The sequence below is a fragment of the Trichosurus vulpecula genome, chromosome 4 (assembly GCF_011100635.1).
Source record: "Trichosurus vulpecula isolate mTriVul1 chromosome 4, mTriVul1.pri, whole genome shotgun sequence".
Lineage (NCBI taxonomy): Eukaryota > Metazoa > Chordata > Mammalia > Diprotodontia > Phalangeridae > Trichosurus > Trichosurus vulpecula.
Genome location: NC_050576.1, coordinates 159577804 through 159604649, shown reverse-complemented (window position 1 = coordinate 159604649; position 26846 = coordinate 159577804). Strand labels below are relative to the sequence as shown.

The following is a 26846-nucleotide window of genomic DNA, read 5'->3' as shown; positions in this document are numbered from 1 at the left end:
TTTCTTCTCTAAATGAATTTTATATTTTTAACAGAGGCAACATGTTTCTCTCTGTTTGTCTTTTCTTCACTTCTTCATTAAAAAAAACTGTGGAGAGTATCTGAAGGACAGCTAGGTGGTGAAGCAGACAGAGCATTGGGCCTGGAGTCAGGAGGGCCTGAGTTCAAATCTGGCCTTAGACACTTATTAGCTGTGTGACCCCCTGCAAGTCACTTAACTCTGTTTACCTCAGTTTCCTCATCTGCAAAAATGGGCTGGAGAAGGAAATGGCAAACCACTCAAGTATCTTTGCCAAGAAAACCCCAGATGGGGTCTTGAAGAGTCTGCTATGACTAATTGACTTAACAACAAGAATGTTAATGTAGATTCTTTTCAATCCATCTTTTTTGGTGATGACTTATTGTTTGATTTGGCACATTTTCTTACAGTTCTTGAGATGGTTTTAGAGGGAATTCACATTAGTTTGACCTTTTGGCTATCTTTATTTGCCCATAACTATATCTTATCCAGAGCCCTGTTTGTCCTGCTAAGTTCACTCACTGAATAAAGTGTGCGCTAGCTTCACCTCAGAATAACTGAAGAAAGAGTACCAGAGGGGAAAGTAGATGGGTGACATAAATTGAAGGTCCTGGAAGAATGTGATGGGTCTAGGTTTGGGATCATAAGGTCAGGAGAGCAGGATATTTTCATAATTTTCTGTACCATCTTCACAGTTCCCATCCATGGACTTATCTTTCCCTCTTGAGTTATTAGGGCTATGTGTCTTTACCTCAGAATACGTGACTGAGTCCTAGAGAGGAAAAAAATAGATGAGGACATGGAGAAGAAAGAGAGAAGGGGCATGGAAAAGGAAAAGCAAGGAACATGACTCACCTTGTCCTCTGGAGGGGTCTCTGAGGTGTCTGCTGTGGAGGGAAAAGGAGCATTGAGTTATATGCAATGACCTTTCCACACAGATTCCATACCTCATATTCTATGTCCTACTGCCAGAACCATTGTACCCTCATTGCTCCCCTCTACATTGCTTTTCCTTTCTCCCCTCTCTTTCTAAATTCTAACCCAGACAGCTTTCTGTTTCATCTGTCATTTAACTCTTGCTTTCTGCTAAATCTCTAAAACCCCATGGATCCATGAAATCTTCCTCTAAAATTCCACTCACAGTGCCTTTTCCATTTCTTTCCCCAGGCCTTACCTAAGGAATGTCTAAAGAGTGTCTGCTTTAGGTATTTGCTTCTTGTTTTTATGATCATGAGAACCTGGTAGAGGCTTCTTCTGTTGTCAAGAATGCCTGTCATTGCTCTCTACATGTAAAAATCTCTAATGGTCAGCAACTTTCTATAGCATATGCCTAAAAGGTTGGTGATTCTTAGCTTGTACTCTTGGAGAGGGTGTAATGGCAACCACATTGGCATACCCAGGATGGCTGCTAGCACAGATTCTTTTATCTGCTTCACAAGGAAAGACAGCTGTTTCAGGGGTCAACAATATTCTTTAATTAAACAGACCATCAGACAGGGCTCTACTCCCTGAGTCAAAGCAAAACTGTATACTTTACATTTGCCACTAGATTGAGAGAGCCTTTACCTCTGAGCATTTGGGAAGCTCTGAACATATGACCACTCAGAGTCTCAACCAGGGAATCACAACATCTGAGCAAACCCCCAAAGCAAAAGCTCACCTCTCAGAATATATACTCTTTCTGCTAACAGGCTCAGTGCCTAATTAGAAACTAACAAAAGGTGTGTAAGTCTTCCTACAAGCAAGTAAGCTTCCCTTAATGGGCTCCATATGAGGCCTATTGATAGGCAAGGAAGATCTTACTCCCCATTAACCTTACAGAGGGTCCCTTAATGAAGGGAAAGGAGAAATGTGTTCTTATTATGCACATTAGAAGTTGGACACTCAAAAGAAATAGTCAGATCCCAAGTGGCAGTAATTTTCCAGAGACAGACTCAAGAAGAGGAGTTACTCAGAGATGCATCTATAATCCCTTTCCAAAAGACTCCAATGGAGGTGAGGAGGAGGAGAAGGTTAGGTTAATCTTTCGCTACTATTGTCTCTCAGGATGTGTCCAGTAATATGAACCTGGAAAACAGTTAGTCACTAGCCACATGAGAATACCATCTTCCAGCCACGTCACCCAGGGACACAGCCTCACTCTTCCATTTGGCCCTCTAGCCCTTAGCTTAGGATTGTGCTACTTAGTGTCTAGAAGACCACGGCCACCCCTACAATACCATCTTCCCATCTCCTTGGCAGCAATTGTCCCCCACTTCATTCTTCTCATTTTCTACCTCTCCAGCTTGGAACAGTAATGAAATCAATACTACCATTGCTTATGGAAAGGGTGCATCATTTGATCACCCGAGGATTATGCTAATCATCCCTGTAACTTTGCCTTTCCCTGGCCACTGCACTCGTCTACCTCTCTCTCAAAATGAAAACTCCTTGTGGACAGGGACTGCCACTTTTTAAAATTCGTGTGACCAGGGCCATCCTGGTTCTGGTTGGGCATGTGAGAGATTTGTGGCCTTGTTGTGGTAACTCAGTGTTAAAAGGACTTGTTGTTTGAAATGATGAAGGGATGTCCTCTTTGATGCTGAGCAGCTGATTGTGGCAACAGCTGGAGGGCTTGTGGGTAGTTGCCGCAGCAGAAGGATTATCAGTGCTCCAATTTATCTTGTTTATGTCGTGTTTGTATATAGTTGTTCGCCTTTCTTTGTATCCCCAGGGATTGACACAGTATCTGACACATTGTAGACTCTTAACAAATGCTTGTTGACTTAACTCAAATGAACAAGGGATATAATAGAAGCTGGAACGGGAGGTAAGGCTGAGGAGCTGAGCAATGAGGTGTAATCGCCAATGCATCCAGTGCCTGAGCTCTCAGTGCAGCTCCATCTGTCTCTGGTTTTAGTGGCCAGAATGGGAGTAATAGTTGTTGACTTTCCATTTGGGAGAATAGGTACCATACAGTGAAGGACTGCCTCCTTTCTGTCCTATTAGGGCAGAAGCTGGTTTTAATGTGTATTCTGTTCTTTAAAGTTATATTTACAGTATCTGTTTAAATAGTTTTAATTTCCTTTGTGGGTTGAATAAAACTGACTTAATTGCTGTGTTCTATCCCCAACTCCCAGGCTTTCTTCTGGCTGAGGGCTGAGCCCAATTAAGAGATATAATCCTATGATTTTGATCTCTTAGTAACTAAAAAAATAAACTTCACAAAAGGCAGAACTAAACCAGACCTAGGGTTTTACTTCCTTTGCACTAGACTTAAAAAACAATTAGTTAGAGCACCATTTTGCTGTCTGGGACAAAGTTGGGCTGTTGAGGCATGCAGCCTCACTTTTTCCTATTCCTCTCTCCCTTCTCCCCCATTCCTTTGAAGAGAAAGCCCTCTTCAAGGGTGGTATCTGGAGAAATGACAAGAGAGGATGAACCGCTTCATTGGGAGCAGGATGACTATGGTTAGTTTTGGCTGGTAATACTCATATCATTAAGGTGGTGGCCTGAGGGAATGAATACTTTGCACTTTTGGCTTCACTTCCTCTTTCTGGTCTATATCTAGACAGGCACATAAAGTAGTCTGTGGGACTTCCAAATAGGCATTTTACATTTCACCTTGGTTCTGCACTGTCTAAACAACTCTTAGTACATGCACTCTGATAAAATGGCCAAGCTCAGCCCAGTCTTCTTGCAGGTGGCTAGCCTTTCTTTGGCACTAGGATGTTCTACTCACTGGACCTAGAACCTCCAGTGCACAAGGTCACATCCAAATCTAAACATATTCACCTTGAGAATGGTCTTTGGTTATCAACTCAAGAAAGGAAACAGAAAACAAAAAAGGGTGCCAGAATCCCAGGTGCAGCTTGCCTAGTTAAGTCCATGTTGCACATGGAGATGGCAGGGAATCCAGAGAAAAGTTTTGTCACTTGCCACATGGGAGAGTTGGAAATTTTCTTTTGACTGACACAACTCCTCATCCACTTGCCATTGTTATGGGGCAGGGAATGACCAAGGGGATCATTCAGGGTTTGCTACACTGTACACAAATGGCCATTCTTCTTAGTGTCATATCACTGGATTTCTGTGAACAGACCACAAAATTCCCACATGGACCCAGGAAAGCAACTCTAAGCATGTTCCAAGGAATGGCCCTCATTTACCTAACACTTAGCACAGTGTCTAATCCCATACTAAATGCTTAATTAACACTTTTTTTCATTTATCCATTCATTTACTAGACCATAGTAGGCAACTATGCCTCCTAGCTCATATAGTTTTGTGGTTTAGGACATAGGTAGGGAACAGATGGTATCAGGATAGTCACATGGCTCCATGACTGTACTCAAGTACAGTCCATGCAGCAAGGAAAGGAAGCACTATGGTGACCACATTTTCAGATGGTGCTATGCATTGGGGAACACCTGGGAAGGTCTAGGGACTGATTAGGAGGGGCTGTAAAGAAGTTGAACTATGCACAGTCACAGGCTTTATAAGAAGTGATATTCAGACCAAAGGACAGTCTTCCCAAGATTGGTCACCATTCTAGGGATTATCAAAAAAGGAGCATTAAATCCCAAGGACAATATCTCTTTTTGGAGATCTGTTCAACAGTCATTACTTAAAAAGATCTTAGATTCTAAAGGCAAAAGAGACCCTAGAGACAATCTAGTACAACCCTGTCATTTTACAGGTGGGAAAACGGAGTCCCTGGGGATAAAGTGATTTATCCAGACTCACAGGTAATATGGAAACCCTTAACTCAAATTCAGGTATTCTGATTTCAAATTCAGTCCTCTTTCCCCTATACCATGCTGTCTCTGCTAAGCTTCAGAAATGTCTTCTGTTTAGTACACTCACTACATAATATTTTGGATTATAATGATCTGTGTTTGTCTCTTCCCTGTTCTCATCATCTTGCCCCTCACAGGTAGCTTTATGAGGGCAAGGATTATATATTATCTAAGCTTTCTTTTTTTCCCAGCACATAGTACATCTTTACATGGTAGGTGCTTAATGTTTGTTGAGACAAATAGAATTGATCCAGAGTCACAATCTTGACTTTCTTTTTCTCTGTACTTTTTTCCTTGGTCACTGCCATCATTCCTGTGCCTTCATCTGTCAGCTTTATGCCTGTAGCTCCCCAAAGTCTAATTCCATATTTCCAACTACTTGGATGGATGTCTCCATCGGGATGTTCCACCTACTCTTTAAACTCAACCTATCTCAAAATGCCCCTTTCCCACTCCCCCACCCCAACCACCCCTTCTTTCTGACTGTTATTTCTGTTCATCAATTCAATGTTACTATTGCTTCTGGAAAGAGTATGTCACCTGATTGCCTTAGGGCTGCCCAGACTAAAGTTCCTTTCTCTGGCCACTGTTTCCCTAATATGTGCTGTCTCTCCCTATCAGAAGCTAGGCTCTTTGACAGTAAAGACTGTCTTACTTTTTTATTTGTATCCCCAACAGTGCCTGGCACATAGCAAACACTTGGTAAATGCTTTTCATTCATTCATTCATTCATTGTACAACAGCTTTGTTATTGGTCCATGCTTAAATCCTTGGAGTATTCTTTAACTCTCCTCTCTTCCTCACTGCCTTTCCCCCTCACCTCCCAATTGAATCACTTGACAAGTTTTATTAATTTCTACCTCTCAACCATCATCTGTGTCTCTTGTGTCTCCTTCTCTGTTCTTGTTCTCTCAGCCATGACTCTGGTTTACCACATCATCACCCCTCACCTCTTCTGTTTCAATAGCTTCATCATTGGTCTGTTTGACTTATCTTTCCCATGTCCCTTCTATATTGTATACTGCTACCAAATTAATTTTCTTAAAGCATAGCTCTGTTCATAGTGTCTATATAGTCCAATGCAAACTTCTCAGTCCGGCATTAAGACTCACTACATTATAATCCCAACTTACATTCTAAGATTTATCTCCTACTATTCCCCAGTGCATCTGTCAAACAAGACAATTATTTATGCCTATAATATGCTCAGTAAATTCCTGGTTTTGCACCTTGTTCAAATTGTACCCTGTTTCAAAAATCCCCTCCTTCCTTTTCCCTTCATTTCAACCTTGCCATTGAAGGCTGGTGAAATCCATGCCTTATTCAAGGCCCCTGTTCAAATGCCACTCCCTCCTTGAAACCTTCCATTTTCTTCCCTTTACTACCTTTCTACCTCTCTTCTAACACTTAAACTGTTCTAACTTGATTTATAATTATGATGTCTTATCTCCTTCCTAGATAGAGAGTTACTTGAGGGAAAAAACTACGTTTTAATTCATCATCATGTCTTACTACACTACAGAGCGCAAAGTTTACAGCCTTTTGTTGTTGAGTCATTTCAGTCAGGTCTGACTCTTTGAGACTCCATTTGGGGTTTTCTTGGCAGAGATATTGAAATGGTTTGCCATTTTCTTCTCTAGCTCATTTTACAGATGAGTAAACTGAGGCAAACAGGGTTAAGTGACTTGCCCAGAGTCACACAGCTAGTAAGTGTCTGAGGCTAGATTTAAACTTAGGGAGATGAGTCTTCCTGGTTCCAAGCCCAGTGCTCTATCCACTGTGACACCTAGCTGCTGAAGACAGAACTCAATAAATACGTATTGAATAGCACTCATTTGTCTGCACTATGGACTACACTGTGGAATTATCTGTCTTTAATGATAGGTTACACCAGAGAACACAAACTTTGCCTGGAGATCTTGATCGAAGGTTCACATTTAGAATCATGGCAGGGACCTAAGAGGTCATCTCATCCCACCCACTTTCTTATGCATGAATCCCTTCTGTCACCTCAACCCATAAATGGTCATCTAGTCTTTGCTGGAATATCTCTAGTAATGGGAATTTATTGCCTTACCAAGAAGATTAGTCAATTTTGAGATGTTCTAACCCATTGATACATAGCAAAGATGTGATTCTGAATTATGACCACTGACTAATGTCTTACCTGTGTTTCTTTTCCCCTGCTGCATATTCCATACTTCAGTATAGACCACGTCCTCAATGAATGGAGTCACTGGAAGAGAAGAGAAGGTTTCATTGGAGGTCCTGGCCATGATTTCAAATCACTGAATCTTCTTCACATCCATTTCCTATCCAGTATTCCTCTTCATGATTCTAGAGGAGTCATAAGAAGAGCCAGAAGCAACTCAGAAGCCAGTTAAGCCAACTTCCTCATCTTACACTTCAGTAAACCCAAGCTCAAGGAGATTTTGACCTTGGTACAGACAGAAAATAGTGGGGGCAAGATTTGAATCCAGGTCCCCTGGTTCCAGATCTAATATTCTTCCCACTATTGATTTATTGTGAGTGACTAAGCCTAAGCAGAGCCTCTCTGCCTCTCTCTCTCTCTCTCTCTCCCCATACTCCTTCTGTCTGTTTATTTCTGTTTCTGTCCCTGTCTCTGTCTCTGTCCCTGTCTTCCCATCTCTCCTTAGGAGGCACCTAGGTGGCTCAGTGGATAGAGTACTCGGCCTATAGTTAGAAAGTCCTGAGTTCAAGTCTGGACTTAGACACTCACTAGCTGTGTGACCCTGGCCAAGTCACTTAACCCTTGCTTGTTTCAGTTTCTTCAACTATAAAATGGGGATAACAGCCCCTACTTTGAATGGTTGTTGTGAGAATCAAAAGAAATAATATTTGTAAGAAGCCCTTAGAGTAGTATTTGGCATGTAGTTGGTGATTTTATATTTATGTCTGTATATGTATATATAGACATACACATAAATATATACAAAGTATATATACATACATATATACCTACAAATATACATATATATGTTTATTTTCTTCTCCTTCCTGACTTTGTGTGCCTACACTGGAATCCTGTTTCAATGGGAAAAGACTTTACCATTGTCATATATTGGCTGCAGCTCCACTGGGGGGACTGAGTTTGAGTGGCCAGATTCTTGGGGGTCTGTGATAGGTCGGTCCCTGTGAGACACAGAAACACTGAATGTGAGTGACTATCAGGAAGAGATCCCTGGGAGAAAGGAGAATGATGTGGAGCAAGTTATAGGAAAACCTGAAGCCAAGAGCTCTGGACAGCTTATGAGGTGGTTTATGTGGGACCTTACAGGAGAAACATCAGTCACAAAATAGCCGAAAGGGGAGCCTAAAGTAGAAGAGGTGTGGCAGCCTGGAGGCAGGCCCCAGACAATGTGACTCTCTGGCCCACTGATGTGTTGGCCATTCTGGTTGCCTGGATGGCTCGATCAGCTATCCTTATTATTATAAGTATCATGTGGAAAAAGCATTGATTGAACATTTTTTTATGTTTTTCTTCTTGGACTGGGCAATATGTAGAACGAGTTAGACAAACTCAGTGCAAGCCACCAGGGCAATTTATAAATAATCTTACCCTAAGGCTCTGACATGAACAGAATTAGAGAACACACGGACACATGTACATCATCAAACAAGTCTGTAAGTTAAATATTTAAACAAGCATGATATTAATGGAGGTCTAAATAGAGCAGTAACTGGATAGCCAAGGTAAAGAGTTGTGGCTATGGGCAGTGACAGTGTCCAGGGAATTGTTTTTGCCTATCCCAATGCATGTAAAGCAGAGCCTGGGTACCTCCAGCCCAAGAGACAAATGACAATGACTAGACCAAGTTCCATGTTTTTACAGTGTGGATGCCCAGATAATGAGAAAAACAGAAGAGGCAGAGACCTTACCTGGAGGGCTCAGAGACAGGACTTCTTCCTGAAGAGCAACATAGAGGAACGGCATATTAGCAGAGGAATGGAACAGCAGCTTCCTCCCTCCCTCCCTCCCTCCTTCCCTCCCTCCCTCCCTTCCTTCCTTCCTTCCTTCCTTCCTTCCTTCTTTCCTTCCTTCCTTCCTCATTCCCTTACTCTCTCCCTTCCTCCCTCTTTACTTTCCTTTCTCCCTCTTTACCTCCCTTTCTCCCTCCTTCCCTCCCACCCTTCCTTCCTCCCTTCCACATTCCCTCCCTTTCTACCTTCTTTCCTTTCTTCCTTCCCTCCTTTTTCCCCTCCCTCCTTTCCTCCCTCCCTTGCTCCCTTCCTTCCTTCCTCCCTCACTCCCTCTCTCCCCTTCTTCCTCCCTTCCTTATTCTCTCTCTTCCTTCTTCCATCATTCCCTCCCTCTCTCCCTTCCTTCTCTCTCTTTCTTTTCTTTCCTTCTTCCTTTTTCTTTCTTTTCTTTGCTTCCCTCTTTCCTTCTTTTCTTTTCTCTTCCCTTCTTCCTTCCCTTCCTCTCTTCCTTCCTCCCTTCCTTTCTCCCTACCTTCCTTCTCTCCCCCTCCTCCCTCTCTCCCTTCCTTTCTTCCATCCTTCCTTCCCCCCTTCCTTCCTCACTTATTCTCTCCCTCTTTCCCTTCTTTCCATCCATCTCTCCCTCCCTCCCTTTCTTCTTTCTCCTCTATCTTCTTCCTCCCCCTTCCTTTCCTCCTTCCTTTCTTCCCTTGCTCCATTTCTGAGAGTCCATGAATCCTTGGTCAGCAGCTAATTTGTCCTATTGTTGACTCACTGTGCTTTCGCAAAGATGGAGTGTAAATGTCTAGCTTGTGTTTAGAATGACAATTTTGTATTGTTTCATAGGCTTAAATCTTGTCTTTATAATAATTCTGTAAATTCCCATGGGGCAAAGATTGACTATTATTCTTCCCAAAGAACTGATGTCTAATCCTGGCTCTGCCACTACCTATGTATTCTGTTATCTTGGCCATTATTTCTTTTTCCTGCAGAACCTTTCCAGGTTCTTTTACCTGAAAAATAAATTATGTACAACTAGATGATCTCTAAAAACACTTCTAGTTCTAAAATTCAGTTTTTAAAAATTCTAGACCCCTCCTAGTGCTTACAACCATCTAGCCACATAGCATTTGCTCACTCAGTACATACTTGTTGAATTCAAAATCCACTCCTGCACACTTCATTTGACAAACATTGATAAACTACATACATACACATACATAGTGGAAATGACTAAAGATATAAATCTGTAAAAAAATTTATTTGTACCTGCCTTCAATAGGTTTACATTCTATTTGGGTTAAGGAAATAGGACATATATGTAGGTAACTACGATAAAAAGTGAAAAGTATTCTGTGATAAAGGAGAGATACAGATAAAGTACTCCAGGAAAAATTTGAGAAGGAAGGGTTTACTTATAGCAAGAGGGAATGAGGTAAGGCTCCCTTGAGGAGGTGGCCCCTGAGCTAAGCCTTCAAGTAAGAGAGATTTTAAAAGGAGTTTGGCTATAAGGAGAACCAGGAATGAACACCACTTAACAAGGAGTGGTTGTAAAGAGAATAAGATGGAAGAAGTAGGATCTGGAGAATGGCATTGTGTGATCATGTGAGGAAATCCAAGAGTCAGAGTAGTAAAGAAAGATGGAAAGCATTTGGATGAAGACCAAGTGAAGGAACAAACAGAAACAGACTATTCTGATTGGAGTATACCACAGACTACTTGGAAACAAACAGAAAATAGATGAGTTAAGGAAACATATCATTAGCCTGGCACAGAGACAGGCCATAGGTCATCTGTCACCAGCTTTCTTCCTTGATTAAATTCATCAAATCACTTCAACATTATTCTTCATTATTCCTTTTTTTCAGACTTAGAGAAAAATGATCTTTCTTTCCAACACCAACTCCTCCACTTGTACCTTTGATCTGATGTCATCATATCTCTTCTAGAAGCTTGTCTCTTTGCTCACTTTCTATCCAAATTTCAGTCTCTTTATATCCACTGGCCCCTACCTAGTTGCCTAAAAACATATCCATAGCTTATCTTTCTTAAAAACAAGACAAAACCTTCAATTTACCTACCATTTTTTCAAGCTATAGTCCTGTGTCTTTTCCTCCTTTCACAGCCGAATTCCTACACAAAGCTCTATGCTCTTTGTACCTACCTTCTTACCTTCTAGTCATTTGTTAGTGTCTTGCTATCTGGCTTTCATTCTTACCAAGCAATTGAAATTTCTTTCTCCAAGGACACCCAATGATCCTTTAATAAAAGGATAAAGTCCTCATATTACTTGAATTATCTGCAGCACTGGATATCCTGTCTTCCCTGGGGTTTTGTGACACCAATCTTTCATGGTTCATTCCTGCCTGTTTGAAGAATCCTTCCTGGTCTGCTTGTAGGATCATTGTCAGTTTTCACCACCTCTGTGGTCTCTCTCCCGTGCTCTCTCTCTTTGTCTTTTTCCACATTGTCTTTCTTGATGACATTAACTTCCATTAATCCAACTATCATCTCTAGGAAGATAACTTCCAAGTTATCTCTCTTCTGAGTTTGTCTTGTACCTCCAATTGCCTGCTGTACATCTCCTCCTGGATCCCCCATATGCATCTCAAATTTGACATGTGAAAAATAGAGCTCATTATCCTTCCCTCCTTCCTCTTAAGTTCCCTATATTCATTGAGGGTACCACTATTCCACTCACCCAGGATCACAGCTAAGGAATCATACTTGATTCTTCGGTCTCCTTCCCCCATGTATCTAGGCAGTTGCCAAATTTTGTTGATTCTCTATGCTTAACATCTCTCACATTCATTCCTTTTCATCATTTTCATTCGTTTTTCATCATTCACATTAGAACATGGTTCAAGCTCTCATTACCTCTTGCCTAGGTTATTGAAATAGATTCTCAATTCCCCCTCTCTTCATCTAATTTCTTTCCTCTCCAGTCTTTCCTACTATCACTGCCAAATTAAGATTCCTAAAGCTCAAGTCTGACCATGTCATTCCCCCCACCAAAGAAGCTTCGTTAGCACCGTTGACTGAGAGCCTCTGATGCAAATGTTCTTAGAAGACCAATCACAAAGTGCATTGCAGTGTCATTAATACACACCTTACTGTTCTCATGTTAGCTGTCTTTCAGCATTTGTTGGTTAACTTGTTTAAGTATATCTAGACATGTTTTTCAGATTTTCAGTGGTATAGCCATTTCAAACTGTAGAGAATGTACCTTTTACTTTTTAAAATGTCATGTTAAAAAGCTAGCAAGAAACTAGTGTAGATCATGGTACATTATTTATTATGTAACTCTGTGTGAGTATTCATATATGTATATATATACACATATAAATCCTTTTTCCTATTACTTTTTGCTTTTAATATATTATTTCAATATATTTTAATATACTTATATAACTTATTGTTACTGTTATCTTTCTATTAATCTTTTGTGAACTTTCTAATTATGTATCAAACTATGTATAGTCTTCTTTTGATCTTTTTTTAATCACAGTATTATTTATTGTTTTCTTTCAGTAAAGTCCAGAAGTTTCCAGTGCCAAAAACCCCACCCCCAAAACAAACAAACAAAAAAAGATACAGTAGTTCCCTATTGCCTCTAGGATCAAATATAATCTGCTTTTTGTTCTTTGTTTTTTGCTTATTGGAATGTTTGTCAGTGGTTGTTGCATTCATAATAAAGAAAAATAAGCAAAGAAATTAACCTCACAAATACATGCTATACTAGTTATTGTTTGATAGCGGTTTATCTGGGGAAAGTTTGGGGGTCTTAGTGGATTTCATGCTCATTCTGAAGCAACAGTGTTAAAGGGCAACTCAAGATGTCAATGTGATCTTGGGGGTAAATTAGAGAGGGACATAATTTTTAGGAAAAAGGAGATGACACTCCCTCTGTCCTCTGCCCTGGGTTAACAACTCAAGTCCATGCTAAAGGAAGATCAGCTGACAGGACTAGAGACGTTTATCTTGGGGAGGATATTATAAGCACCCTAAAATACTGAATAGCTGTTACCTGGAAGAGGGAGTGGCCTTGTTTTGTTGGACTCTACAGGGAAGAATGGATAATTCTACAGGGAAGTAATAGGTAAAAGCAGATTTAGGCTCAAGTTAGGAAAATTTTTCTCATAAATTGAAGTATCCCAAAGTGCTCAGGAGGTAGCTGGTTCCCCAAGCTGGTCACTTGTTGAGCATGTTGTGATAGGGATTTTTTTTCACATATGAGTTGGACCAGATGGATGCTAAGTTGCAAATTCCCCAAAGGAACTGGTGTTACTGTAAACTGCCACTTGACTAAAGAGAAGGCTTGAGTATCTGAATTCATTACAGGCAACTCTGCCTTGGCATTCTCAGGATCCCAGAAACCCTGAACTTCTTCACTGCTATACCATAAAATGATCTGGGAGGACGAGGGTGGACATACTAGGGAGAGGAAGTTGAATTTTCCAGTGGCACCTTCCAAGCTACTGCTTTGGGTGCCCAAGTAATGTTTGGATTCTAACCCCCTTCTCTACTCCTCACTCTGAAGACTTTCCATTTTCTCAACAGCAGACTCCTCATCCTGGACATGCCGCTGCTCTGTATCCCTCTCTTCTGATTGATGGATTCCTAGACCCAACCTTCATTTCATAAGGTGGCCAGGCCATACTTACTCACCTCATTCTTTTCTACTTTCTCACCCGCAGCCTTGCCCCTGTGCATGTACCATTTCCTTCCTCTTTCCAGATGCTTTTTATATGTTACCTTCCTTCATTAGAGTGTATATGTCTTAAGGGTAGGGATTGACCCCCTCCCTTCTTTGCTTGTTTCTATAGATAACATTATTATATATCTATATAATATCTATATCTATGTATTACATATATATCTACATATTATATATAACATTATTATATATCTATATAACATAAGATAACATAGCATTAATAAATGTTTGTTCTCTCTATCTATCCTATCTATCTGCCTTCTTTCTACCTTTTTATCTATGGAGCACACACTTGGTTCAAAAGGAGGAGGCAGGTAACTTGTACAAAGGAAGATGGAACAGAATGAAAAAATGTTCCAGAGTGAAGATAGATGTGGTAATGTTGGAGACAAGCCCTGCAATTAGCTATAGAAGAGAAGGTTCGATACAGCCCATCTTCCCATCCTCTAATTAGTTAATCACATAACCCTTGGGGTCTCCTTGGGATCAAAACCCAGTCTTCCAGTGGATCCCAGCTTCTACTTTAAAGAGCACTATTTCCAGTGGATAGGCCTTGGAATCAAATTGTTTTCATTGTCATAACAGAGAGTAATCGAGTAATCATAGCGATTACAAACCTGATTTCCTCTTGAGCTTGGAGTAAACCAGAATGGCAATAGCCACAAGACCCAAGATGCCGAGCAAGGACACAATGATTCCCATGATGAGTAGGCCCCTTTCTGCAGGGTCTAGAGAAGAAAGAGAGCAATCCAAACATAAATTCTAGAGTGTAAGGACATACACTTCTTCCAGACACTATTAACTAACCAAGGTGGCCCATTCCCAGAAAGCACTGACTTGTGGGCCAACATGACAGGAGGTGGCATTTTGTTTTTGTTTTTTTCAGCCTCATGGGGATTCTGGAATGGATCCCAGGACTTCTAACTTACCTAGGATGGAGAGTTCCAGCATCTCACTGAGCTGGCTACTGAAGCTATTGTTGGCTTTACAGGAGTAATCCCCAGAATGCTCAGTTGTCACAGAGAGGTTAAAGGATACTGCACCTCCAAACGGGGCCAAGATCGTCTTCAAGACTAAACCCTTATGATAAAACTGATAAAAGATTGGAGCAGCACCTTTGAGGACTTCACATTGAAACTGCAGCACTTCCCCCACTACAGCCTGCATCCCAGCTGCACTGAGAGTGAGAATAGGATGAGACACTGGAACTGAGAGAGAAAATGAAACATATCAGAGGGTCATTCTAGTCTTGAAATATGCCCATGAACCCCATAGCTGAAGGGTGTCAATCACAAACATTCTTCTATAGAAATTCCTGCCTCCTATAGTCCCCAAATTCTAGATCTTATGCTGGGACATATCTTAGAGACATCATCTTGATGATTTTTTTAAATCAGTGACTTGAGTAAAAGAATAGATGATTATGTCAATCAAAACTACACGTGACTAAAAGCTAGGAGAGCTGGCTAATCCAAATGACAGTGTCAGGATCTAAAAAATTTCACTAACTTTGAATGTTGGGTGGAACTAGATGAAACTTAATAGGGATAAATTTAAATTTTACACTTAGGTAAAAAAAAAATTCATCTTTAGAAATAGAAGACTGAAGAAGTATGGTGAGGGGGCATTTCACCTGAAAAGAATCCAGGGATTTTAGTGGACCACAGGCTCAATATGAATCAATAGTTTGATGTAGCCTGCAAGGGAGTTCATTTGATATTAAACTGAATCAAGAAAAGTATAGTGTATAAGACTAGAGAGATGCTAGTACCACTGTTCTCTGCCACGATGAGTCCACAACTGGAATGTTGTGTTCATTTCTGGGCATGACATGTAACATGGGACATTGATTATTTGGAAGGGGTCCAGAGGAAGGATGGTGAAGGACCTCAAGATGATCTTATATGTGGAGCAACTGAAAGAACTAGGGATGTTTAACCCGGTAAAGACAAGGCTTAGCTTGACATGATAATAATTCAATCATTTAAAGGACTATCTCTAGAAGAGATATTATTTGCATTAATTTTGTTTTGTTGCCTCGAGCAGGTAGAAACATTGGTGGAGGGAAGGGGAAGTTGTAACACTGGAAATTTAGGCTTGATTTAAGGAAAGATATTCCAATGAGAGTCATCTAAAAGTGGAAGGCGCTATCTTAAGAGGCAGTAGGTTCTCCATTGAAGACCTCCAAGGAGTCTGAATAAATGTTTATCAATAATGTTACAGCTGCTCTTATTGTTCAGACATTGGTAGAAGTAGATGGTATCTGAGGTCCTTTCCAACTCTGAGATTCTGTCATTTTGTGATTCTCCAGCTTCTAGCTAATGTTTTTCTGGCTATCTACTCAGGCATTAGGGGGAGCTAGCGGGTATAGTGGATAGAGCACTGGGCTTGAAATCTGAAAGACTCATCTTCCTGAGTCCAAATCTGGCATCAGACACTTACTAGCTATGTGACCCTGGGCAAGTCACTTAACCCTGTCTGCCTTAGTTTCTCATGTAAAATGAGCTGGAGGAGGAAATGGCACACCACTGTAGTATCTTTGCCAAGAAAACTCCCAATGAGATCCTACAGAGTCAGACACAACTGAAATGACTGAGCAACAGCAACAGCAAAACACCCATGCACTGGTTCTCAAACTTCCTCTCTCTTGGTGACCTCTCCTATATTCTCCAGAGCTCTGGTCGTTGTGATCCCCTTGGAACCTCCTTAAGGCCCCATGAGGACTCTCCCACATGGACATTGGCTGGGTGAGATGTAGGGAAGTAGAACTCACTCATCACAGTGACAACCACTGTCCTGCTGGATATGGTGTTGTTGTTATTGTCAGCGGTACACCAATAACTCCCTTCATCACTCTTCTTTATAGTAGAGAATACAAATTCTTTCTTCAATGAGTACTCTGTCTTCTTTCTTAGACAATCTTTGGAGACATTTTTGTGCAAGCAAAATGTAATATTTCCTGTGCCTTCAGCTACTGAGCAGTTGAGGACCAGCTTCTCTCCTTCAATCAACTGCGTCCTTAGCGGCTGGGTCTCCAGGAGGATGCCAGAGACGGGAATTCCTAGGGGAACACAAGGTGACATATGAAGATCCTGGATGTAGGAGACTTTAGAGATAGCAAGGAAAACTGGAATCGCCACACATAGGAACAGAGCATGTGGACTTGATGAAACAGAGTGATGATAGAGGAAATAAAGATCACTATATATTAGAATGGGAGAAAGCGAAAAATTCTGAATGTATTTCTGGGAGGGCAATAAGATCCAAAATCTATTCCATTATTCAAGCTCCAACCACTCTACAAAGACTTCACTGACTCCTTCAGATTGATTTCTCTCAGTCTCTGCCTCTGTCTCCCTCTCCACCCTCTCCCCCCACCTCCATCCCTTCTTCATCAGAGTCAAGATCATACATTTCAGGATTAAATTGTGGGATTGTTGCCTGGGTGGGTACTGTATCTCTCAGATGCTTTTAGGCAGGGGATATGTCAGAATCTTTTGTATTCCCCTAGAACAAAACATAGTGCTAGGCACTTGGTAAATGCTTAATAAAATATTCTCTGTTGGAGGCAGCTAGGAGGTGGTACATTGGATAGAGATCTGGGATTAGAATCAGGAAGACCCGAGTTCAAATGTGAATTCAGACACTACCTCTATAGCCCTAGATAAGTTGCTTAACCTCTGTCTGTTTCAGGTTCCTCAGCTGTAAAATGTGTATCATAATAGTAACTATCTCATAGGATTGTTGTGAGTTTCAAATAAGGTAATATTTGTAAAGTGCTTAGTACAGTGCCTGGCACATAGTAGGTGCTTAGTAAATGCTTGCTTGCTTTCTGTTGGGTTGTGGATTTGATGGTTTGAAAAGAAAAGCAGTTTCATAGAAGTAGAAATATTGCCAACACTGAAATTCAAGTTGTCTCTAGCTGATGCCCCATTGGAGGAAGGGTCAAACCCTAGGAGCTCTGGTTGGCTCTCCCTAATACAACTCCCATTCACAGAGAGACAAAGAAAGGACATTAACAAAGGCCCTAAAACCCAAAATGGTGACATTGCCCTTCTTTCCACCTCTCAATCCCAGCCCTGTGTCACTGACACTCACTTTTCACACTGATCTTCACATGGTTGCTCTGTTTCCAAATATTCTGAGTCATGGCTTTTGCCTCACACCAGTATAACCCTGAGTCTTCCCTCCAGATGGCTGGGATCTGGAGCACCTGAGACTCCTTCCAGTCTGATGCAATGACCTTGCCTTCTCTGAAGAAGGAGAAGTGAAGCTTGGTGTTTGACCTCTGTGGAGGGAGCTGGGTCTCACAGCTCAGGGTCACTGGGGTCCCCTCAGTGGGATCAGAAATTGTGGTTTTCAGTTCAGGAGGTGCAAATAGTTCTAGAGAAAGGAGGCAAACACAGTGCCCAGGATAGTGAGTTTCAGAGATCCTGGGGTGATCTTGTGTTCCCAGCTGAACAGATGAAGGGACACACAGATGACTCCATCTCATTTCCCTTCTATGCTCCATTTATGAGCTTACCTAACCTCTTCCCCAAGATTGAAGCTCTTACCTTGGACTTGGAGCTTTGCTTCTCTTGAAGTGTCTTGGTAGTACCATTTGTTACCCTTGGCCTTGCAATAATACACACCATTGTGAGATGAACTTGCATGAGGGATTGAGAACATTGAATTTTCATTGTCACCAGAAATGGACTTTTTATCTTTATAGTATGAAATCTCTGTGAGTTGTATATCATTCCGTCCTCGGCATTTTAGTAGCAATGTGTCTCCTTCAAACACAGTGTATAGAATTTGAAGAATCAGTGCATCTGTAAGAGAGAGTAGAGGACTCAGTTTCCCTTTTACTGGCCGTTCCTCCTGACTATCTCTAAAAAGGAGAGGCCTACAGATTTCCTGTAATATTCTGAGGGGTCCTGGTTTCACCCTCTTTGTTTCCTCACATGACTCATCTATTAACCAGTTTCTCTCACTCTAGGATTAGGAGCTTTTTTATAGATGATATCATATTTGATAAATTCCCCTACCCATCTCTGTATCTAGAAAGGGAATTTTGTTGGCCTAAGTTCATATCCAACCTCAGACACTTACTACCTGTGTGGCCCTGGGCAAGTCACTTATCTTTGCTTGCGTCAGTTTTCTCATCTACAAAATGGAGATACTAATAATACCTACCTCCCAGGGTTGTTATGAGGATCAAATCAATTAATGTTTATAAAGTACTTTGTAAACTTTAAAGTGCTGTATATCCCAATTGATAAATGGTCAAAGGATATGAACATGAAGTTTTCAGATGAAGAAATTAAAGCTATCTATACTCATACAAAAAAATGCTCTAAATCACTATTTTAGATAAATACAAATCAAAAGAACTCTGAGGTACCACATTTCACCTGTCAGATCGGCTAACATGAGAAAACAGGAAAATGATAAATGTTGGAGATGTGGGCAAATTGGAACACTAATGCATTGTTGGTAGAATTGTGAACTGATCCAACCATTTTGGAGAGCAATTTGGATCTATGCCCAAAGGGCTATACAACTGTGCATACTCTTTGACCCAGCAATATCACTTCTAGGTCTGTATCCCAAAGAGATCATACAAATGGGAAAAGGACCCACATGTACAAATACATTTCTAACAGCTCTAACAGCAAAGAATTGGAAATTGAAGGGATGCCCATCAATTGGGAAATGGCTTAACAAGTTGTGGTACATGAATGTGATGGAATACCATTGTGCTATAAGAAATAATGAGCAGGCCAACTTCAGAAAAAAACCTGGAAAAACTTATATGAATGGATGCTGAGTGAAGTGAGAAGAACCAGGAGAACATTATACATAGTAACAACCACATCGTGTGATGACTAACTTTGATAGACTTGGCTCTTCTCAGCAATGCAAGGATCTGAGACAACTCCAAATGACTCATGATGGAAAATGCCTTCCACATCCAGAGAAAGAACTAGGGAGTCTGAATGTAGACTGAAGCAGAGGATTTGCTCCCCTTTTGTTGCTGTTGTATTGTTTTGTTTCTTCTTTCCTGTGGTTCTTCCCATTGGTCCTAATTCTTCTTTACACCAGGACTAATGTGAAAATATGTTTAATAGGAATATATATGTGGAGCCTATGTCAGATTGCATGCTGTTTTGTGGACGGTGGAGGGGAAGGAGGAGGAGAAAATTTAAAACTTAAAAGCTTATGGAAGTGAATGTTGAAAACTAAAAATAAATAAATATTTTTAAAAGTGCTATATAAATGCTAGCTATTGTTATTACTAGTATACTTCTGTTTATGGTCAAGACTAGCCCTTATCTTCCTGGTCATCTGAGGATATCCATTGCCTACATGGTCTGAGGAGACCAGAATGGCTCCCCAGCTCTGATGTTTCTCTGGCTCTGACTCCTCCCTTAACGTCATGGTGTGTGCAGTGTTAAAATCCCCAGGGTCCTCTCCACGTTTTTCATTTCTCCCTCCCTATAGGAAGCTGCACTACAAAGCTCTTTGCCAATGATGTGATTTCTGAGGTTGGACTCCATTGCTTACTCACCTTTAGAAAATACCACGTACACAGGCTTGCTAAGGGATGAGTCCTCTGTTTGACATCTGTACTCTCCAGCCTTTGTAACCTCAAGAGGTCTTGACGTCTTATGCCATTGTCTACCATAGACCTGCCACACTGTGTTTGGATCTAGCAAATGGGATCCATTGCAGGTCAGAGTCACTTTCTCCCCTGTGAAAACAGGAGTCCATGGAGGATTTGGTATTACCACAGCTTTCTTTGCAGCAGCTGTACATAGAAGATAAAGAGAGAGGGTCTAAGATTTTAGTGTCCAAAGTTCCCTTCTTAAAATGTGTGACAGGGAAGAAATAGAATGATATTCTCAAAAATTGAGAAAGAACAGAACTCTACCGGAATCCTCTTGTGAGACAAATATAGTCCTGACACCTAAACCAGGGAAAGATAAAACAAGGAATGAAAACTATAGTTCAATATCATTAGTGAGCAGTGACTCAAAAATTTTAGACACAATAGTGTCAAACAGATTACAGCAATTTATCCAAGAAATCATTCATATGATCAAATGGGATTTATACCAGCCAGGCAAGGATGATTCAACATACAGAAAACAATTAACATAATTAATTATATTGAAAAGCAAAACCTGGGTCAGCTAGGTGGTACAGTCAGTAGAGTGCTGATCCTGGAATCAGGAAGACTCATCTTTATGAGTTCAAATCTGGTCCCAGACACTTATTAGCTTTGTGACCCTGAGCAAGTCACTTATCACTATTTACCTCAGTGTCCTCATCTGTAAAATGAACTGGAGAAGGAAATGGCAAACTACTCCAGTAACTTTATCAAGAAAACTCCAAATGGGGTCAGAAAGAATAGGACATAACTGAACAACAACAACAAAACCCAAAACATCCAAAATCACATGATTATCTCAATGGATTCAGAAAAAGCTTTGATAAAATATAATACTCTATTTTATTTTTTTGCTAAAAATCCAACAAATCCCAGGCATAGAGGGACTGTAAAAATATGTCACAAAAAGCATCTATCTGAAACCAAAAGTAAGCATCATGTGCAATGGAGATACATTACAACCTTTTCTAATAAATAGGTGAACGAAACAAAGATGCTCACTCTCCCCACTCTTGTTGGATATGTTTCTGAAAATGCTAAAAATAGCAATAAGAAAAGGCAGGAATTAAAGGAAAAGAGATAGATAAAACTGTCTCTGTTTGCTGATGATATGATGGTTTACTTTGAAAACCCCAGAAAATCAGCAAAGATACTAATCGAGACAGGTAATAACTTCAGCAAAGTTGCAGGCTACAAAATAAATCCTCAGAAATCAACAGCATTTCTTTACAACAATAACAAAACACAAAGAAATAATAGAAAGGAAACCCCCTTCCAAATAATGACAAAAAGCATAAACTGTCAAGATCAATCTCTCTCTCTCCTCTCTCTCTCTCTCTCTCTCTCTCTCTCTCTCTCACACACACACACACACACACACACACACACACACACACACACACGGAGAGAGAGAGTTAAAAAGTACTCCTTAAAGAGTTAAAGAACAATCTAAATAGCTGGAAGAATATTTGATACTCATGGTTAGGTCATGCCAGCATAATAAAAAGACAATATTTCTGAAATTAATTTACTCTTTTAATGCTCTACTAATCAAATTACCAAAAGGATGCTTTGCAGAGCTTGATAAAATAATAACAAAATTCATTTGGAAAAACTAAAGATCTAGAATATAAAGGGAAATGATGACTAGAAGTAAGGATGAAAGGAGACTAGCACTTCTAAACCTCAAACTGCATTATAAAGCAATAGTCATCAAAACCATTTGGTATTGGTTAAAGAACAGAGACAGATCAATGGAACAGACTAGAACAAGGTAGATTCAGAAACAATAGAACTCAGTAACCCAGTGTTTGGAAAACATAAATTACCTAGGGAAAAGCTCTCTATTCGATTAAATAAAACTTTTGGGGGGCAGCTAGGTGGTACAGTGAGTAGAGCACGAGCCCTGGAGTCAGGAGGACCTGAGTTCAAACCTGGCCTCAGACACTTGACGTATGTACTAGCTGTGTGACCTTGGGCAAGTCACTTAACCCCAATTGCCCTGCCTTCTCCCTTCCAAAAAAGAACACAAAAAAAACCTTTTGGGAAAACTAGAAATCACTCTGGCAGAAATTAGTGTAGATAATATCTCATACCACACTATATAATACATGTTAAATGGATATGTGACATTAATATTAATGGTCATACTGCAAAAAAATTAGAAGAGAAACAGATTGTGTACCTCTCGTACCTCTCATTGTGTACATCTTTAAGAGATGTATTCTTAACCAAATAAGCAATTGAAGTAATTACAAAAGATAAAATAGACAGCTTTGATTACTTGAAACTTGGGAGCTGCTTCACAGACAATATTAATACATCTAGAATAAAGAAAGGAAGTGATTGAATGGGGAAAAATTTATACCATATTTCTCTGATGAGAGTTTGGCATCCAAGGTATGTGAAAAAATACATTTATATGCATATATATACATACACACATACAAACATACACACACAGTACTGTGTATGTGTGTGTGTATAAACTAATAGCCATTCCCCAACAGATTAATGGTCAAAGAATATGACTAAACAGTTCTCAAAAGAAGGACCACAAAACATTTACAACCCCATGAAAAAAAGTTCCAAATCATTAATAAAATGGGTGCAAATCAAAATGACTCTGAGGTTTCACCTCACACTCTGCAAATCAGCACGAAAAGGACTTCCCCAAAATGGCCAAAGTCAGTGTTTGAGGGATTGTGGGAAGGTAGATAATTCATTGGTGGAGCTGGGAAATTGTATAAGCATTTTGGAAAGCCATTTGGAATTATGCAAAGTGACTAAATTCCATGTGAATCTGAGACTCTATTACTGGACTCATACCCCAAAGAAGCGATCAATAAGAAAAAAAGTTCCCATATACTCCAAAATATTTATAGCAGCACTTTTTGTGCTAGTGAAGAATTGGAAACAAAGTAGACATCCATCAGTTAGAGAATGGCTAAACAGATTGTGGCACATGAATGTAAGGAAGTACTACTTAGAAATAATGTATGTGATGAATACAACGAAGCATGGAAATATCTGTAGGAACTGATGGACAGCAAAGTAAGTAGAAGAAGGAAACTGCGCAGTAACTGCAACAGTGTAATTGGAAAGAACAATGACACACCAAGAAATCAAAAGTAAATGTAACAGAATTATAGAGATCAAGTGGGACTCCAATGAGACATGAGAAGCACCCCCTTTGTAGAGGTGGGAAGTCCCACAAGTGTTACACATTGCATGTGTTTTCAGACTTTCTAAATTTCTCCATCAGTTATGCTGATGTTTTTTTCCCTTTCTAAAACAATACTAATTGTCATATGGAGAGGGAGAGGGATACATGGGATACTATGGTGATGTAAGAAACAGAAAATATCAATAAAAACTTATTTTTCAAAACACCAGCAAACAGCAACAACTAGCATTTATATAGTGTTTTTAAGTTTTCCAAAATACTTTATTCCAGTTAGAATTATCTCCTTCCTTGCCATCTGGCTTTGACTTCCACTTAAAGGGACCAATATACAAAGATTTTGAAAAGCTCAGGATGGGCTCTGTTCAATGAGCATAACGTGAGCAGAGAATAGGTGCTTTTGAGCTCACAGTAGTCCCATCTTGGCCCAGGGGATCAATGAAAAAAGTGGTGTGACTTTCGTACCCCTGTAATCCTCAGCCAGTAAGGGCTGGGAGAAACAAGACCCCCTCAGTAAATCTTCATGAGATCTTGTGAGGCTCATAGTGTCCATGTTGCCCAGAGACCCAGAAGGACAAAGAAAAGGGAAACTCACGTGCTTGTCCGTTGACAGATACTGCAAAAAGGAGAAAAATAATAAGTTAGACAAAGTAAAGATTCACACCTTTTTTTTTTTAGTGTCTACCTTTCTAAGGATATCCTCAGCTTCTCACTTGACCATGCTACTTCGTACCCCACCCCTCTGTTTCAGGCAAAACAAAAGCTCATAATATCTGGCAAATATCAAGCCACTGTTTAGAACTTACCAACTTAGGAGAAAACACTCCCTTTAAAGGTTCTGGTCATCAAGTCTGAGACACTGGTACTGAGTAGCAGAAATTCAGCAAAGTACAATGAAGGAGGAGTTGGTTCCAAGTTCTCTTTACTCACATTCCTTTTCCTCCTGGCCTCAGCTCTGGGAAGGGAATCTCTTCTCTTAATGGGTGCCCTGACTTAAGGACAGTGGATTGTAGTGAGTGGAGATGTGCACTGATTGGTTCTTGGATCTGCCACTACCTAGCTAAGTGTTTCACTTCTAAGAACCTCAGATACCTCCTGTTGAAAAATGAAATCATCAACGTAGAAGATGTCTAGTCTCTTTTAGGGCACCTAGGTGGTGTAGTGCTTAGAGTGCTGGACCTGAAGTCAGGAAGACTTCTCTTCTTGAATTTAAATCTGGCCTCAGGCACTTACTAGCTGTGTGACCCTGGGCAAGTCACTTAATCCAATTTGTCTCAGTTTCCTCATCTGTAAAATGATCTGCAGAAGGAAATGGCAAACCACTCCAACACCTTTGCCAAGAAAATCCCAAATGGGATTGACAAAGAATCAAACATGACTGAAAAATGACTAAATAAGAAGGTCCCATCTGGAGCTCCCATCCATGAGCCATTTCCCAGTTGATGTCTCTTTATAAGGAATTCAACTCACCATATCATCAAGATTTGCATCTAGAGAGATCACTTTGTCTGAGTAATTTTTTCTTTTCCATGCTAAATGTCATGCTTCCTCACTTTCACTCTGTCTACCCTTCCCCTACACTATGAGTGAAACAGCAGCAACAGAAAGTGAAGAGGGGGAAGTGTCAGATATATTTAGAGAGGGACACAAAGTCAACTAGGCTCATGGTCTTTTCTTATCAACTCCACTAGTTGGGTGAAGTGGCCAGACAAGGTCAGGGGTTCTGTCCAACAACCAAAGTGCCAAACTTCTTGAATTTTAGTCCACACCAGGTCCCTGATCAGGTCCTCATGGTGTGCCTGACTGGTTGTTGTTCTTGTTTGTCCTTCCTTCTCCAAGAGGACCATGACATCAGGGAGGTGATGCCATGATTTGCAAGTGAATAGGATTTAAGTGAAGTAGGGCTGTGCAAAGTCAACAGCTTCACTTTCTCCTCTGGAGCCATCTGGGTCCAGTGGCCAGATAGAGATCAGGACAACTGGAGATGGCCCCACACCTGATTGGAGACCTTGATTCACAAATATCTATGTCTGCATCTGTTGACTCGTCATATAGGAAGTATGAATCTTGTGAGTGGAAATTACACTCTTTTGCCTACTCAAGGGAAGATTTGGACTGTATATGTCCTAGAGCTCCTGAGTCTCTTCTTAATCTTCTGTCTAGTAGGGGAGGAATTTCTTAGGTCTAGAAGTACAAGGAAATCAGTTACTTGCTAATGTTTGTATGTTTTATTATGCATTGTGTTCCTCATTTTTAAAAGTACTATTTCTTTTCTTATTAACTATAGGCCAAGTAAAACACTAAAGACAATATTCCCATATGTGTGTTTTCTTCCTGGGATAAACATTTCCATTGTATCAGGGTCACAGGTCTAGTGCTCATTGACATAGAATATAGTCAAAGAAAGGTCAGTGAGTCAGTGAGTGGAGGCTCAAAGATAATTTTGATTGGGCAAACTCTTTGATTACAATATATCCCACACATCAGGCCATTGGTCATACAGTGGACAGAATTCTGGGCCTGGAGTCAGGAAGGTCTGAGTAAAAATCTGGCCTCAGAACTGCTCCCTCTGTGACTCTGAACAAGGTGGCTAATTTCTGTTTGCCTCGGTTTCCTCAATTATAAAATGAAGAATAATAAGAGCACCTACCTCTCAAGGTTGTTGTGAGAATCAAATGACATAATATTTGTAAAAAAAAATTCTTAGCATAATACCTGGTACATAGTAAGTTCTATATAAATGCTTATCCCCCTTCCTTGAGACAAACAGCGCCATGCTTTATAGAAAAGCAGAGCTTGGGGTTAAGATGTCAATGGCTTTCAGAGGGTAACGGTAACTAGCACATTAGTGATTCAACATTTCTGCTCAAGTATGGTACGTTCCAATCACCTGGTAGAAAAACTGAGGAAGGTAGGGGAATTCCTCAGGAAGTAAGAAGCTGGCAGTGCTACTTGGTAGTTAAATAAGAAAAACCCATTTTAATGGGTTTGTAAAGTTTGCTGTTAAATTCAAAAGGAGACATGTACCAAACAAAAAGCACTGACTTCAGTTTCTTCTGAAATATTAAAGTTGGTCATTTTCCTGTTGTTTTTCTGGTACCCTAAATCTGCCCAGTTTCTTCTGCTTCCTACCTTGTCATGCCCATGCAGACCTGATTCATATAGAAAGGTGGAGCATCTAATCTCCCTGAGGAGAGTCTCTCTGCTTGTCCCAGGCTGCCCAAGTCTGTCAGAAAGATACAGGATCAAAGAACATCTGGGCTGCCCCACCCAGGATACACCAGACTCACCAAGAATCAATAGTGATGTCCAAAGAAGCATGAGGATCAGATTCAGGATAAATGGAAAGAGACCTTCTCTTAGCAGTAGATCAGCCCAGATCTTAGAAGCAGGATACATCCATAGTGGTACCAAGTGACTTTTCAAAATAGAGTTGGTAGAATGAGCAAAAGAGAAGTGAGAGGAATCATCTTTTAAGTTGTAAGTCAGCATTTCCTCTTCTGTAACCACTGAGAAACCAAAGGCAGTTCCTTATAGAATTGCTTAAACACA

At 40.4% G+C, this 26846-nt stretch overlaps 1 protein-coding gene across 1 annotated transcript; it reads right to left on the bottom strand.

The window, feature by feature from the left end:
• Positions 1–619: 619 nt before the first annotated feature.
• LOC118848582 (Fc receptor-like protein 2) lies at positions 620–26639 on the bottom strand. Its single transcript, XM_036757524.1, has 13 exons — positions 26585–26639; positions 23890–23910; positions 20009–20248; positions 18012–18269; positions 17554–17838; positions 16229–16516; positions 14385–14663; positions 14073–14183; positions 8697–8724; positions 7867–7949; positions 6964–7032; positions 874–905; positions 620–790 (listed from the first exon to the last, which is right to left on the bottom strand). Exons 1-13 carry the CDS (start codon positions 26613–26615, stop codon positions 668–670), a joined length of 1848 nt encoding a protein of 615 aa, XP_036613419.1. The 5' UTR covers positions 26616–26639; the 3' UTR covers positions 620–667.
• Between the last annotated feature and the right edge of the window lie 207 nt (positions 26640–26846).